The sequence below is a fragment of the Panthera uncia genome, chromosome A2 (genome assembly GCF_023721935.1).
Source record: "Panthera uncia isolate 11264 chromosome A2, Puncia_PCG_1.0, whole genome shotgun sequence".
Lineage (NCBI taxonomy): Eukaryota > Metazoa > Chordata > Mammalia > Carnivora > Felidae > Panthera > Panthera uncia.
This window is the reverse complement of record NC_064816.1, coordinates 534,426-548,189: the sequence shown is the minus strand read 5'-3', so window position 1 is coordinate 548,189 and position 13,764 is coordinate 534,426. Positions and strand designations below refer to the sequence as shown.

Here is a 13,764-nt window from a genome sequence, read left to right as displayed (position 1 = left end):
GGCCGGAGCATCCCCCCAGGGCCTGAGCTGGTTGCGTGATGGGCAGGGAGGGAAAGCGGTCGGGTGGCCCAGCCTCACTGGAAGGGCTGCCACCGTCCTGGAGATCTGTCCCCGGGGCTGGTCTTTCTGTCTCAGGCCCCTCTCTGTGGCCAGGAGCCCCACTTGGGGGGGGGGGGCTGCGTGCGCTCCTGTCCCGGCAGCCGAGGGGTTGCTCGAGCACCCTAGCACGCTCAGGCTGAGCTGGGGTCCGGGCCCCCTCCCTGCGCCAGCACAGCCCCCGGGAAGAGTCCAGGAACCCAGAGGGGCGCCTGTCACCGCTGCGACATTGGGGGAGCCTCGGCTCACACCCTCCCTCCCGTATCAGGGGCCTGCTGTGCTGACCCCACCCCCTCGGCGCCAGCCTCGCAGGGACTCCTCAGAGGTTGACCTCGGGATGTGCCGTCTCTCCCCCCAGGTCATGATGCCGCCGCCCAGGAGCAAGAAGCCCAGATAGACGCCTCGGCGGCCTGGGTCGTGGAGCCGCCCGATGCTGGCAGTGGGGCCCGCCATGGACGGCGAGTTTCCTCAGCACGAACCCCCGCCAGCGGGCGGCATCCTGTACAGCCCGCCGCCGCTGCAGACCCCGCTGTGCGGGTCCGGCGTCCAGGTGAGCCCCCGCCATCCGCGGTCGGCCTCGGGGCGGGACGCTGCCCTCGCGGTCGGGTGCGGCCGCTGCTCCCCTTTCCAGGGCCTCGAGCAGACGTCCCAGTCCCCGGCCCGGCAGGGGGACGCCTCGGGGTGCCGTCAGGTCTGTTTGCCAAGGCCGTGATGGGCCCTCAGGGAGACGCTCAGGCCTGGGCTGCCGCCGCCTTCCCTGCAGGACAGGGGCTGGGGCCTCTGTGACGTGGACTTTTTTACCAAGGTTTCCTATTTTCAATTTAATGGACTTTGTGTCTTAAGCAGTTTAGGGTTTATAGAAAAATTGGACAGAAAGTTTCCACCTCTCCCACTTTCCCCATCGATAACGGTTTTCATTGGCGACCCTGCTGAGTTATCACAACGGGTGAGCCAGCACCGAACGTGACGAACCACGGTCCACAGCGGACACGAGGTCGCTCCCGGTGCGGCACACCCCGTGGGTTCGGACGAATGTCACGGACACCTGCCCACCACCACGCTGTCGTCCGGAGTAGACCCACGGCCCTGAAACTCCTGTGCTCCTCCCATTCACCCTCCCCCACCCCGGCAGCCGTGCCTCCGCGGTCCTGCCTCGTCCAGAGCATCCCGGACTGGGAACCACCCCGTGTGTCGCCTCCTCAGCCTGGCTTCTGTCACCGAGTGCTGTGCGTCTGAGGCTCCCCCGTGTCTCTGTGCGGCTCGATGGCCCGTTTTTAGTGCCGAGTAACATTCCCTCGTCTGGGCCGGGCCACTGCGTGTTTATGGACCGGTTTACCTGCTGGAGGGCGTCTCAGGTCCTGACAGCTAGTGAAGTATCTCAAGTAGTAAAACCACCACAGGTCCCAGCAGCTGCAAAGGGCCCCGTGGAGAGAAGAGTTCAGAATTGTGCACCAAGTCAGGCCTGGAGCCCCCCCGCTCCCGGTTTCTGGGGCGAAACCAGGGTTCTTTCTCCTGTAGAAAAGCAAATGGTGTTTCTGAGTAGAGAGACTCGAGCTGCCGGGAAGGGAGGGAGAAGGGTGTCGGGACACAGTGGCAAGGGGTGCACGTGGCTGGGGCTGCCACGGGGTCCCTCCTTCAGGAAAGCGTCAGCTGCCGTCTGCCCCTCGGTCCTGCTGGTTTGGGGCCGGGAGGAGGGCCGGGTGGCAAGAGAGAGCAAGGATCGAGCCTGGGTTTGAGAGGAGCCGGGAAGTGGGCCGCTGGGGTCAGGCTAGCTCAGGGCCCGATGCCCAGAACCATCAGGAGGAACCTGGGAAAGCAGAATTCGGTCTCCGTCCAGATGTGCCCACGTGGTACCCTCACGTAAGAGGCGCGGGACACAAGTTGTGTAGGTGAGCCATCAGTCTGGGGAAGGCAGAAATGAGTTACCCCCGAAGGTAACACTTCCAGGCCTCGGCTGACGTCCAGCGCCTCTGGCCAGGGTCCCAGACGTCACCGTGTGCCTCCTCTCTCTCCCTTTCCTGTTGGAGCTGTGTCCACACGTCCCCTGACCCTCCGTGTCCCCCTGCTCCCCTCTGAACTTCTGCCCGCGTCGTCATGGCGATGCCTTCCTGTTCCCCACGTGCCATCTGGCCCCTGGCAGTCAGTGTGTGGGCTCTATGTCCCGCCACTTTGTAGTCTCAGAGCGTGCTTTGGTCATTCTTAACAGCGCTGCAGGACTCCTTCTTGTCGGCATCCCATAACTTGCTTAATGATTTCCCTATTGTTGGGCCTTTGGGGTGATTCCAGTTTCCTGCTGCTATAAATAGCACTGTGTGCCCCCCCCCCCCCCGTCCCCATGGATTGGGCAGGAGGGTGTCCTTCTGAATCAATTCCTGGGTCGGAAGGAGCACTGGGTAGGGTCACAGATTCTGGGCTGGGGCCACACCCTCTCGATGGTGGCCCGTATGCCGACGGGGAGGAGGGGGCACGCCTGGGCTGCCGTGGGGACCCATGGCAAGGGATGTGCCTCTCCGAGCCCGACTCTGGCTCTTTCTGAGGCTGGGCCACTCCTCCCCAGGCTGTACACTGAGCCTGTCCCTGGTGGGCTACCAGCTGTGAGGGCTGCCCCCTACCCGGGCCACTCTGGGTGCAGCTCCCGCTGACGCTGAGCGTGTATGTGGTCGGTGTGGTCAGGATACTTGGTGCCACTCCCCTTCATCTGTCCTGGCTGGGCTGAGCCACCGTCAGGAGAAGGAGACCTACCCCAGGACTGCCAGTGTCATTGAGGTGGCCAGATTTAGCAACTGAAACTGCAGACATTGAATGAAACGTAAGTTTCACGTAAACGCAAGTGACATTTTAGCGTGTGTGTTCTATGCAACATTTACACTAAAAATTGTTTGTCGTTTATCAGAAATGCCAATTTCACTGGACACCCTGTATTTTATGTGGCAGCCTTATTTTATCTGCTGCCCTAGTGAAAGTGTTCTCTTCTTACATCAGCTTCCAGGTGGCCTGGGCAGCCTTGGATTAATGTCCCAGGGCCTGCCTCTCCCCAGGAGAGGCCAGCCTCTCCGTCTCCACCTGAAATCCCCAGGCAGGCTCGAATGGGCTGGTAGGGGTCAGGCATCCATCTCTGGACCGATCATGTCCCAGGGGCCTGCCCTCTAAAGGCAAAGACGTACCTCTGGCCTTAAGTGGAAAATCCCAAGGAAACCTCTGATTGGCTGGCTGGGTTCAGGGGCTCCTCTCTGGACCAATCATGACCCAGGGGCCTGCCCTCTAAAGGTGTGGCCACCCTTCCGGCCTCAAGTGGGAAAGAGCGAGGTGGGCTCTGATTGGCAGCTGTGTGGTGCCCCTGAGCTGGGGGAGGAGTGACCTCCCACCCTCGGGCTTCCTGGCTGAAGCCCCAAGATCCTAGAAGACCTGGGGTTCTGGGTGCGGCGGAGAAGGTTGAGTAAATGAAGGCCCTCCACCGCCGGGAGCCCCCTGAAGCCTTGAGGCCGGCCCTGCCTGCTGTGTGCCCACGGTGCCACGTGTGCGCCTGGGATGGTCTATGCCAGTTCATTGAAGCGGCTGAGTATGGTCTCTGCTGTGGAAGTGTTCCGGGAGTGCCCCGGAGGGGGAGGCTTCCACGGCGATTCCTCCATGATTCCTCCAGCCTTCGTGCTGGAGCTGCTCTTATCTTACAGCCCGGGCAGACGCCAGAAGAGCAGGCACAGCCCCTTCGCGGGGCGTGCGTCTCTCCTTCCTAAGTTCTGGCTCTCTGCGGCTGGACGTCTGGCCACCGACCGCCCTGCAGGGGTGGGGTGTTGGGGGGAAACGCACAGTGATGGGAAGTCAGGGCCGGCTCCTCCCTCCCAGACACAGGCGCCATACGTAGAAGGGCGCCTGGTCTCCCCGCCATCTGGGCTGGTTCCGGGCCAGCTGTCGTTCACGGGTCCCGTGAGCGGGAGGAAGCGGTGGCTGCGGGATCGGTTCCCGGCGGCCTCGCTGAGGAGCAGGACCCGCGTGGACCAGCGGGAAGGCCGCTGCGCTTCCGTCTCTGGACGTGCCGTCTGGCAGAACCAGCTAGGACGAGTAGGGGACAGTGACGGCCGCCAGCAGGCCTCTCCCCACCGCTGGTCGGGGACCTCCCCGACATGGTCCCATGTGGGCCGCATTGTGGGTTAGGGGAGGGACCCCTGCTCGGCAGGCTGTGTGTCAAGGTGGGACGAGCCACTTCTTTCGTACGGAAGGCGGGGGGCGTGAGTGTCCACAGCCCTCCACTCTGAGTCGGTCCGGTCAGAGCCCAGTGCAGGGCCCCTCAAGTCCCCGCTGACCTCAGGCTCATTCTTCCAGCCTGCCATCAGTGTTTCTCAAAGCAGGCTCCCCAGGACCCCTACCTGTGCTGCACTCTTGGGCCAGACAGGCTTGGGGGTTTCCAGGAACACCCTTGGCCAGAGGGAGTTCTCAGAAGGCCAGGCTCTTGTCCCTTCTCCCCCGTCCCGGGAGGGGGCTGGGGCGGGGACCGGTCCTTGGCGCTGGTGGGAGCCCCTCTAACAAAGTCCTCTTTGCCACACGGGCGCCTCCCTCGGGGCTGGATTGGAGGGGGGAGCTCATGAGGCCTTGCTTCTCGCCCAGTCCCACCCTGCGCTTTCTAGAACGGGGGGCCTCCATGCAGAGTCCCTGGCCCACCAGCACGCCTGGATCCTGTGTGAAATGGGGGCTCCCGGTCAGACCCTCGGATGGGCTGCCCAGGCCCCTTCAGGGGTTCTCGAGGCACTCCAGTCCGGAGGTGGGTCACACCTACCCACCCCCGCCCTGCCCACAGAGAGGCCTACAGCAGCGGCACACCAGGCCCGGGCCCGAGCCCTTCACGGGTGTGGACGAGTTCCCCTCGGTGGGCTCTCCCATGCCGATGGGCAGACTGAGGCCCCGAGCTGTCAGGTGGTTAAGTGACTCCTAGGTGACCCAGGTGGGACGCCACAGGGTGACGTTTCTACCTGGACGGGGTTGCAGAGTCCTCACCCCCTCCTCACCGAGGAGCCCCCTGCCCCTTCCACAGGGCGGCCCCTCCTGACGCTCTTGGTCTGTTCCAGAACACCATGCTGCACTACCCGTGGTGGAGCCCCTTCTCGCCCACGCCGTACCCAGCCTTCTCCAGCGAAAGCCAGTAAGTTCCTCTGGCCTCCAGGGTCCGGGCAAGCCCTGCCACGTCCCGCTGGGTGGCCACAGTGCCCTCGAGGCCTTCCGTGGCTCTGCAGCCACTGGTTAAACAAAACTAGAGCTCGTGGCAAGTGAGGGGCTTCAGTGTCCTGCTGAGGGGGCCGTGGGCTGCGCCCTGGCCACACGGAGGCAGCCGAGACTGACCGGCCGTGACTTGTCTTAGAAAGAGCCCGCCAGGAAAAAGGGCAAAGGTGGGAGGGATGAAGGATCCTGGGAGGGCTCTGTGGGTACCCTCTGGGCAGGGGGTGGCCCTGGGCAGCACGGGAGAACTTTGGGGGCAAAGGAGCGGGGAGGGCACTTGCCTGCAGAGGGCAATGGCGACCTGGGTTTTGAAGAGTCAGTAGGAGTTTGCCGGGGGAGCGGGCCCACAACCAGGCCGAGGAATGGCCTATGGAAAGGACCCAGAGCACGGAGCCAGAGGCTTGAGGTCTCTCCGGGGCACTGTGTTCCGGGACGGGGGCACGGGGGCCTCTGCTCCGAGCTGAGTGTCTCGGATGCCAGAGCCCTCCCTTAGGCTCCCGATGGCTGACCTTCCCTGTCTGCCCGCAGCCAGTTCATGAACTCCACCTCCTTCATCGTCAGCCAGCCCTGCGCGGACACCAGCTGCGGACCTTCCGCCGCCACCCCCAGCTTCCTGCCAAAGACAGGCGACTTTCCTCAGGTAGGGACCTGGAGCCAGAGTCACCCTTCGATCCCCACGTGCTCCCGGAGGCCCGTGCCACGCACTGGTGGCCTTGGCCGGGCCCCGGGCTGGGCTCAGGGCCGCATGGAGCCCCGGCTTGTACTTGGGAATAGCCAGTGCTCCCCTCTACTGCAGGCCTGGCCTGAGGGCTCCCGACTCACAGCCACGCCCGCGTGGGCCTGTCAGGGCGGCTTCCGGGCAGCGCGAGAGCTGGGCTAGGGGCCACGCCTGTCCGCGTGCTGCTCACGCCCCCGCCGTGGGTTGTGGGGCGGTACCGTGGAGCATCTGATCCGCTTTTCCCAGACCTTAGCGCCTTCCTCTCCTGGGCAGAGGCCCCCGTGCCTGCTCCGTCTGGGTGCCTTACTTAGCATCTCGGCAAGGGTCCGCCGTGTTCCCCGCGCCCCTGGCCAGAACGACGTTCCGTCCGGCACAAACCCCGTTGTTGGCATTTATGTCCCCAAACAGCAGCTATTTGGAGAGCGTCACCCACCCAAACCGAAGGAAGAGATACGTGTGATCTCTTTTTTTGGAGAATCGGGGGACCCTCCCCGGCAGGTGTCTCTAATGGCACGCGACTTCTCTGGCGGCCCGGACACCGGGCCCCGCAAGAAGATCCGTGGGAAGGAGCCCAGGGCGATCGGAAGCTGGGGCTGGCAGCAGCCGGGCAGCGTGGTCTCCCTGGGAAGTTTGGAATCCATGGCCCCAGTGGTTTCGCTGTGGCACGCAGTTTGGGAACCGGCCAGCTTGGAGGGCCCCAGAGGCTCAGCTCCCCTGAGCCTGTTTTCCCTGTAAAGTGGGGGCCTGTGGGGGTGGCAGTCTGGGAGGCTGTGGCTCGGACCTGTCAGCTCAAACCCGCTAGAGCCAGACAAGCGCAGTTCAGGAGGCTGGCCGTTGTCCACGCGGCCTGGCCGGGCAGGGATCTGGAGCCTGGACCAGTGTCCCCCAAATCCGGGTCCACCCAGAGCCTCGGAATGAGACCGTTTTTGGAAACAGGGTCTCTGTGGGTGTCATTTCGCTGAAGATGGAGATGAGGTGATCCCAGATCATGATGGCCCTAACCCTAAAGGAGGAGAGACAGACACAGAGGAAGCACGTGACCCCGAGGCAGAGTGAGCCACGCGGCCACGAGCAGGGATGCCAGGAGCTGGGCGAGGCAGGAGGGGCCTCCCCTGGAGCCTCCCAGGGATCGCGGCCCGTGACACCTTGACCTGGGGTGTCTCCCCCGCAGGGCCATTGGGGCACACCGGTGTGTTAAGTCCTCCCTCTCCATCTGGGACGCTTTGTGGCCGCCCAGGAAACGACTTGGCCAGGCCTGGAGGAGATGGGAGCACAGGGGCCCCCCTGGCCCTTGGGGGCGCACGCCGGCCTCCTCTGGCCCCCAGACCTCCCAGGGTGAGGAGTCAGTGGGAGGGGGATGGGAGGGCCCTGTGGACGGGGCCCCGTCCCGCAAGGGATGCCCCGGCCCCTCTGTTTGGCGGCCGCCGTCGCCCAGCCCGGGACGCAGCTGGTCCGTCCGCGGCCCGAGACCCTCTCTGGCCTGCCGTGCCTCGGGACTGGCGGCCCTGCCTGGCTCTGAGCCCCGATGAAGTTCCTCCGCACGTGTCCCCGACACAGCTCCACATCCAGACGTGGCGTCCCGTGATGCTGACGCCCACGCTGGGGCGTCACCTGCCGCACGGACGGGGAAGCTGAGGCTCGGGTGCACGCAGGCCCCGCCCCAGTAGCCCCCCCACCGCCGCCCTGGCCCCAGTCCCCCGACGGTGTCTCATGTACTCGGCTTGCACAGCTGCTCCTGGCTCTGCCCGGAGCAGACACGCTTTCTTCCACCAAGACCCCCTCGGGGCCACCGCTCCCGTTTCTCATCACGTGCAGGGGAGCTCAGCTGCCTCCATCCCACGGATACCTACTGAGCATCTGCTGAATGTGGCGGGAGCCTACCCTGCCGGGGGCACCTTGAACCCAGATCTTTTTTCTAAAGCCGCTTCTTCAAACAAGATCTCACCCCGTGCCAAGTGTGGGATTGACAGATGTGAGACCAAAGTTCAGATGCGGTGAAGGGTCTTGAGGCCCTGTGGGTCTCCATCACCTCCCTCGTGACCCCTGGGCCTGTGAGCGAGGACAGGAAGGGGCCAGACCGAGCTTGGCATTCGAGGCCCTTCACAGCTGTGCCTCAGCCAGTGGACCCACCACAGACACCCTCCGTTCCTAACTGACCAAATAACATCACCATGGTGACAGGCAAAGGGACAGCCTCAAAGACGTCCCTGTCCTGATCGTGGGACTGGGGACCTATCCCCTCACGCAGCAGAGGGGACCTCGTCAAGGCCCCCGAGGCGGGGGTAACCCTGGGTGCTCCGGGGGGCCCGGAGGCCTCACAAGGCCCTCTCGAGAGGGAGGCAGAGGGTCAGAGGCAGAGAGACAGGCAGACCCCGCGCTGCTGGCCGTGAGGATGAGGAGGGGCTGTGGTCCCAGGATGCGCCCCCTCTGGAAGCCATAAAAGGGGGGAGAGGGCTGTCCCTGGGGCCCTGGGGAGGAACATAGCTCTCCGTTTTGGACTTCTGATTTCCAGGACCATAAGGTAATAAGCGTGTGCTATTTTAAGCCATGAGGTTTGTGGTAGTTCATTACAGTGGCAAGAGGAATCTGATGGACCATGTGAAGCCCTCACGTGGCCCCTGGCACACTCTCGAAATGTCCCCACTGTTGTAGAAGTCAGAAGAAATTGGAATAGAAAAGCCAGAGCTGGGCTGGGGCAAGAAGTGGACGTGGGCCTGCAGGCCTTAACGTACCTCCTCCTAACTAAACCTGAGCTCTGAGTTTCCTAGCAGCCAAAGCAAAAAGAGAAAGGAGAGGAGCTGTGTGACTCTTGTTGCCTGCAAAGAGAAAGCTTCTCTCCCAACGTCCTTCTGGGGCACGGAGCAGTTCCTTGGGGTCGGCATCCCACGCCCATCTCCCCGGGGACTGCTTATGGCGTTGGTTCCCAGTCCTGTGGTTGGTCTTGGCTCTGGCTTTGCTGTCTGAGGGCCTTTGTTCCTTCTGTTGTGCCTAGGGCTGAATCATTGGATGTTAGGGGTACCGGGTTCTGTACCAGGAACCAGGAACCTCCCCTGGTTCTGTACATGAGCCGACCCAGACCCAGGACCATTGGTGGCAGGTTGGTCACGCCTTTATGTGGGGTCCTTGTTTTATTGTTGTTGTTGTTGTTGTTGTTGTTGTCTTAATTTTAATTTTATTTTTAAGTAAACTGTATGTCCGAAATGGGGCTTGAACTCATGACCCCAAGATCAAGAGTTGCATGCTCTACTGGCTGAGTCCATCAGGCATGCCAGGGTTCCTGTTTTATAGACACCCAGGTGGGGCCCACATCCTGTGGGACCCTGCTGTCAGGAATGCAGGAGGTCAAGGCTAACCCCCCACTCTGAGGTGGCTCTGCCCTGCGGGGCGGGCCTGGCGTTCAAACCACGAGCCCCCTGCAGAGGCCCAGAGCCCAGGGGCCCAGGTTCCAGTTCGGAAGGCCCATGCACCCAGGGGTTATCTATAAATTTAAGGTCTGATACTCTCTTTTTCTGTTTGTTCGTTAAGGTTTTTGTGACGAGATGACTTTTAAAGCACTTTAGCTTATAGGGAGGTTGCAAAAACAGTACCAACACTCCTCGAACACTGTCACTCGTTTGCCCAGTGTCCTGGCACGTTGTTGTCTTCTGGAACCACGGTCCATTATCACGGCGCAGAGAGTAGCCCCCGCACAGCACCAGTGACTGACCCGAGGGCCGGGGCTGGGGCCCCGAGGCCTCTGTAGAGAGCTGGTCGGTCGCCGCCGAGGGCCCCTGCGTGGGCTGGCCTGGGGCCCTCACGCTAAGGAGGGGTTCTGTGTTGTTGACAGGAGTCCCGCAGACGGGGCGCCGCGTCCTCCTGGGGCGTCACTTCCAAGCCTGCTGGCGTTGGTGTGCCTTACCGCTGACGGTCCTGCCCTCCAGCCCCGCGCCTCCCTGTCCCCCATCCACTGTCAGGTCGCTGCCATTTTCCCCTCTCCCCCTGCGAGGGTGCGTCAGGGACCCTGGTCCCTTGTGGTGTGGAGGGGGGTGGATTTCACCAGGCGCCAGTAGACGTTGCCTGCAGTGACGGCCGCCACGGGGTCTGGCTGGCAGACGTTTCTGTCCTTGCTCCGCCGTGTCGATCAGCCGGAGGTCTTCCGTAGGGAGAGCTGTGCCTTCCCTTACTCAGTCATGTTGGCGACAGCACGGGCTACGGTCAGGTGCTATCCGCTGCTTCTGTGTTGGCTGTCGGAGCCTCTGTCCCTCTGTGTCCTCCCTTGTAGCCACTGGGAATGGCCCAGGCCCACTCCCTGAGGTCCCTGCCTCAGCCTTCATGCCACCTGCTTCCCCAGGGAAGGGCCCCTTCTCACTGTGCGTGGCACAGAGCCACTGAGGCCCCCACGTCTGTTAGCGACCTGGATAGTCGAGGGGCCCCACCTGGATAGTCGAGGGGCCCCACGTGGGGTCTCCCACCGCCCGGGAGCACTGTGTGTTGGGTGTGAGTGCGTGGCTTTTCACTCGTTCTTTACTTTTAGGTGAGATATGATTTGCGTGTCACACAATTCACTGACTTAGCAAATTCACCGGGTTATGCAACTAGCACCTCCATGTAATTCCAGAATGTTCCATCACCCCAAAAGGAAACCCCCTTCCCGGCAGTGGATGAGCCCGTTCTGGACGTTTCACACACGCGGACTCACACCCCGTGTGGCCTCTCGAGTCGGGTTCCCTCCCTGAGCGTCGCGTGTTCGGGGTCCGTCCGCGGGGCGGCGGGGGCGGGAACCTCGCTCCTGCTCGCGGCTGAGGGACGTGCGCGTGCGCGGTGGACACGGTCCTCGGTGGACGTGCGCGTCCGTGGTGGATGTGTTGTGGGTGTCCGTTTATCCCTCGTTGGGCATCTGGGTTGTTCCCACAGCGTGGATTTGGGTGACTGTGAATTGTGCTGCTGTGAACATCGGTAACCGGCTTCTTTGTGGACCTGAATCTGATTGGGGGGAGGTACTTGGGGAAATGTTGAAGTCGTGGCGGCGGGTGAAGGACTCGACGTCGCAGCGCGGCCCTCCCGAGGCCTCGAGGCCTCGTGCCTGCAGCCCTCGCTGCCCCGCCCCTCAGGCCCTCCCCCGCGTTCTCCCCACCCGGGTATCTGGGGTCCTGGTTGTGGGCGTGACCACCCGACCCTCCCTGCTACACCCCCGGTGCTCATCCTCACTGCTTCCCCCCCCCCCCCCGCCCCCCGCAGACGCGTTCCCTGGGAGTGGGGGCTGCCCCGACCCCTCCTCCCAAGGTCACCTGGACCCCTAACGTCTCAGCTGGACTCTGGGGGAGGGCACTTCTTTACACACCGAGCCCCCCTCACTCTGTTACTGGAGCGGGCGTCCACCCTGAGAGTCCAGGCGTCTCGGGTGGGTCCCGCATCCACTCAGTGAGGACGCTTTCCGTCTGCTGGCCTGGGGCTTCTGGGAAGCCAGGATGAGGTCACAGCTCAGAAAAGTGCTTTGCGAACTCTCAGCAGCTCTCCAGTGAGGGGCGGGCGGCACGGACGCTCTGCAAATGGATCTCAGCAGGGATCGGAGGCCCCGCACGCCCCGCCAGCAGGCTCCCAGGAGTTACCGGCATCGGCAAACCGAGCGAGAGGGAGGTTTCCTCTCAAAGGAAGCCCGTCGGTTCACTCTGAGCCGCGGCCGAGAACCCAGCCCCACCCCCGCCCCCAGCTCCGTGGTCCATGCCGAGCGCCATGGCCAAGGAAGCCCCGCTCCGTGGTCTGTACTAAGGGCCGCAGACAGGTGGCGATAGGGAGCACAGGTGTCTCCAGAGGGTCTCTGCACAGCAGCTGGGACACCGGGAACCGGGGACAGGGACGAGGACGGGAGGGAGGGGCTGTGAGGCCTGCAGAAAAGCCCTTGGTCAGGGTCTGGCCACAGGGAGCAGAGCTCCAGCCTCTCCTGATGGCAACAGGGTGGTCAGGGTCAGTTTTCTGGCGGGGGCTGCTGTCCCCACGACAGTGGGCTATGGCAGCAGTGTCTCAGGGGGCCGTGGGAGCTGGGGCGGCCCCCAGAGAGCACCGCAAGCAGGGAGACCTGGCGCCAGTTCTGGGGCCACAAGTCCGAGGTCAGAGGGAGGGTCCTGGGGGCTGCAGATGTCCCTTGGCCTGTGCCACCTGCAGCGGCGCCTGCCCCCGTGGCCTATGGTTGCCTCCCCACGCACCTGTGTCCGGATTTCCCTCCTACAAGGACACCGGTCACCGGATTGGGCCCACCTGACTCCTGTACGACCTTATCTTAACTGATTGTATTGGCAAAGATTCTATACCCAAATGAGGTCCCCTCCACAGGCACTAGGGGTCAAGACTTGGACATGTCATTTGGGGGGGACACAATTCACCCCTCAACAGGAACATTCCAGCAATGCAGTGTGCCTGAGGGGAGCCTGCAATGCCCACCACACCCTCTGCCGTAAGTCAGGACACGCAGCCACCTGGGCACAGGCTTGCTGTGGGGGCCTAGTGGGGAGGGGAGAGCCCAAAACAGACCGGGAGGGTCTTGGGAATCCCGGGGCAGCTGGGCCTCGCCCGCCCCTCTGTACGTGGCCTGGCCACAGGGCAGAGGGTCAGTCTGGGGCCAGAGAGAGGGTCCCGCCAGACAGCACTGAGGCCCAGACGCAGCCAGACGGGGAGGGAACCAGTCACGTCCCTGGTCACGACCCCACTCACACTGGTGCCGGGGCCTCTGCCCAGACCCCCCCTCGGCCCCTCCACCCCTGTCCAGACACGTAGCAGACCCGCACAGCCTACAGCCACGGGGGGCGGGGGGGGGGGGGGCAGGACAGCCCTGAGGGTGCTGACTTCTTGGTGTGGGAACCCCCACCCGGTTTCCCTGTCTCCTCAGGGCCACCCTTGCCCATCAGTCTGGTGCCGAGATTTGGGGGACAGATACTCAAAGGTCAGTAACTGTGCTGGAAACTTGATGGACTTTATGCTAAATCTAATAATGAGAGCCTGGCCCAGGCACTGCGTTCATCTTTTGTTTCAGTTCCCAGTGATTATTTTTAAACGGAGTCAGAACTGGGGCGCCTGGGGGGCTCAGTCGGTTGAGGGTCCGACTTGGCTCAGGTCACGATCTCACGGTTTGTAGGTTCGAGCCCCGCGTTGGGCTGTCAGCACGGAGCCTGCTTGGGATCTTCTGTCCCCTTCTCCGCCCCATGTGTGTCTCTCAAAAATACACATTTAAAACTGAGTCGGGGCGCCCGGGTGGCTCAGTTGGTTAAGCATGCAACTCTTGGTTTCAGCTCAGGTCGTGATCTCACGGTTCGTCAGCTGAAGCCCGGCATCAGGCTCTGTGCTGACACGGGAGCCTGCTTGGGATTCTCTCCCTCTCTCTGTCCCTCCCCTGCTCACACTGTCTCTGTGTCTCTCTAAATAAATAAACAAACGAACTTTAAAAAATCAATAAATGAAAATAAAACTGAGAATCCACATGCCTTAAAATCCATGCTTTTGGGGCGCCTGGCTGGCTCCACTGGTAGAGTGCATGACTCTTGATCTCAGGGTGGTGAGTTCAAGCCCCATACTGGGTGTAGAGCCTACTTAAAAAAAAGAATAAAAACTGTTATAAAAAAATAGTAAAAGCCACTCTTTTAAGTAAATTCACAGAATTGTGCAACCACCACCTCTAATTCCAGAACATTCCTTGTCTAAAAGCAACCCTGTCCCCATCAGCCATCACCTCCCCATCCCTGGCCCCCATGAGCTCCCTTCCCGTCGTGGAT

The 13,764-nt window shown here is 62.5% G+C and overlaps 1 protein-coding gene and 1 long non-coding RNA gene across 5 annotated transcripts in view; both read left to right on the top strand.

Annotated features, from left to right (window-relative positions):
- Nucleotides 1-13,764, top strand: part of SBNO2 (strawberry notch homolog 2) — a 48,992-nt gene that overhangs the window by 12,065 nt on the left and 23,163 nt on the right. For 3 of the 4 annotated variants that reach the window (XM_049639453.1, XM_049639451.1, XM_049639452.1), the window contains exons 2-4: nt 455-646; nt 5,157-5,230; nt 5,833-5,944. In XM_049639453.1, the coding sequence (XP_049495410.1) occupies nt 527-646; nt 5,157-5,230; nt 5,833-5,944 (306 nt within the window). In that variant the 5' untranslated portion in view covers nt 455-526. Of the gene's footprint in view, nt 1-454; nt 647-2,769; nt 2,906-5,156; nt 5,231-5,832; nt 5,945-13,764 lie in introns of those variants that run through there. The other variant, XM_049639454.1, reaches the window with a different exon arrangement.
- LOC125928793 (uncharacterized) lies at nt 5,951-13,325 on the top strand. The gene is made up of 4 exons (XR_007459751.1): nt 5,951-10,957; nt 12,332-12,452; nt 12,885-12,938; nt 13,290-13,325. It is a non-coding gene; the product is annotated as an uncharacterized LOC125928793 (long non-coding RNA).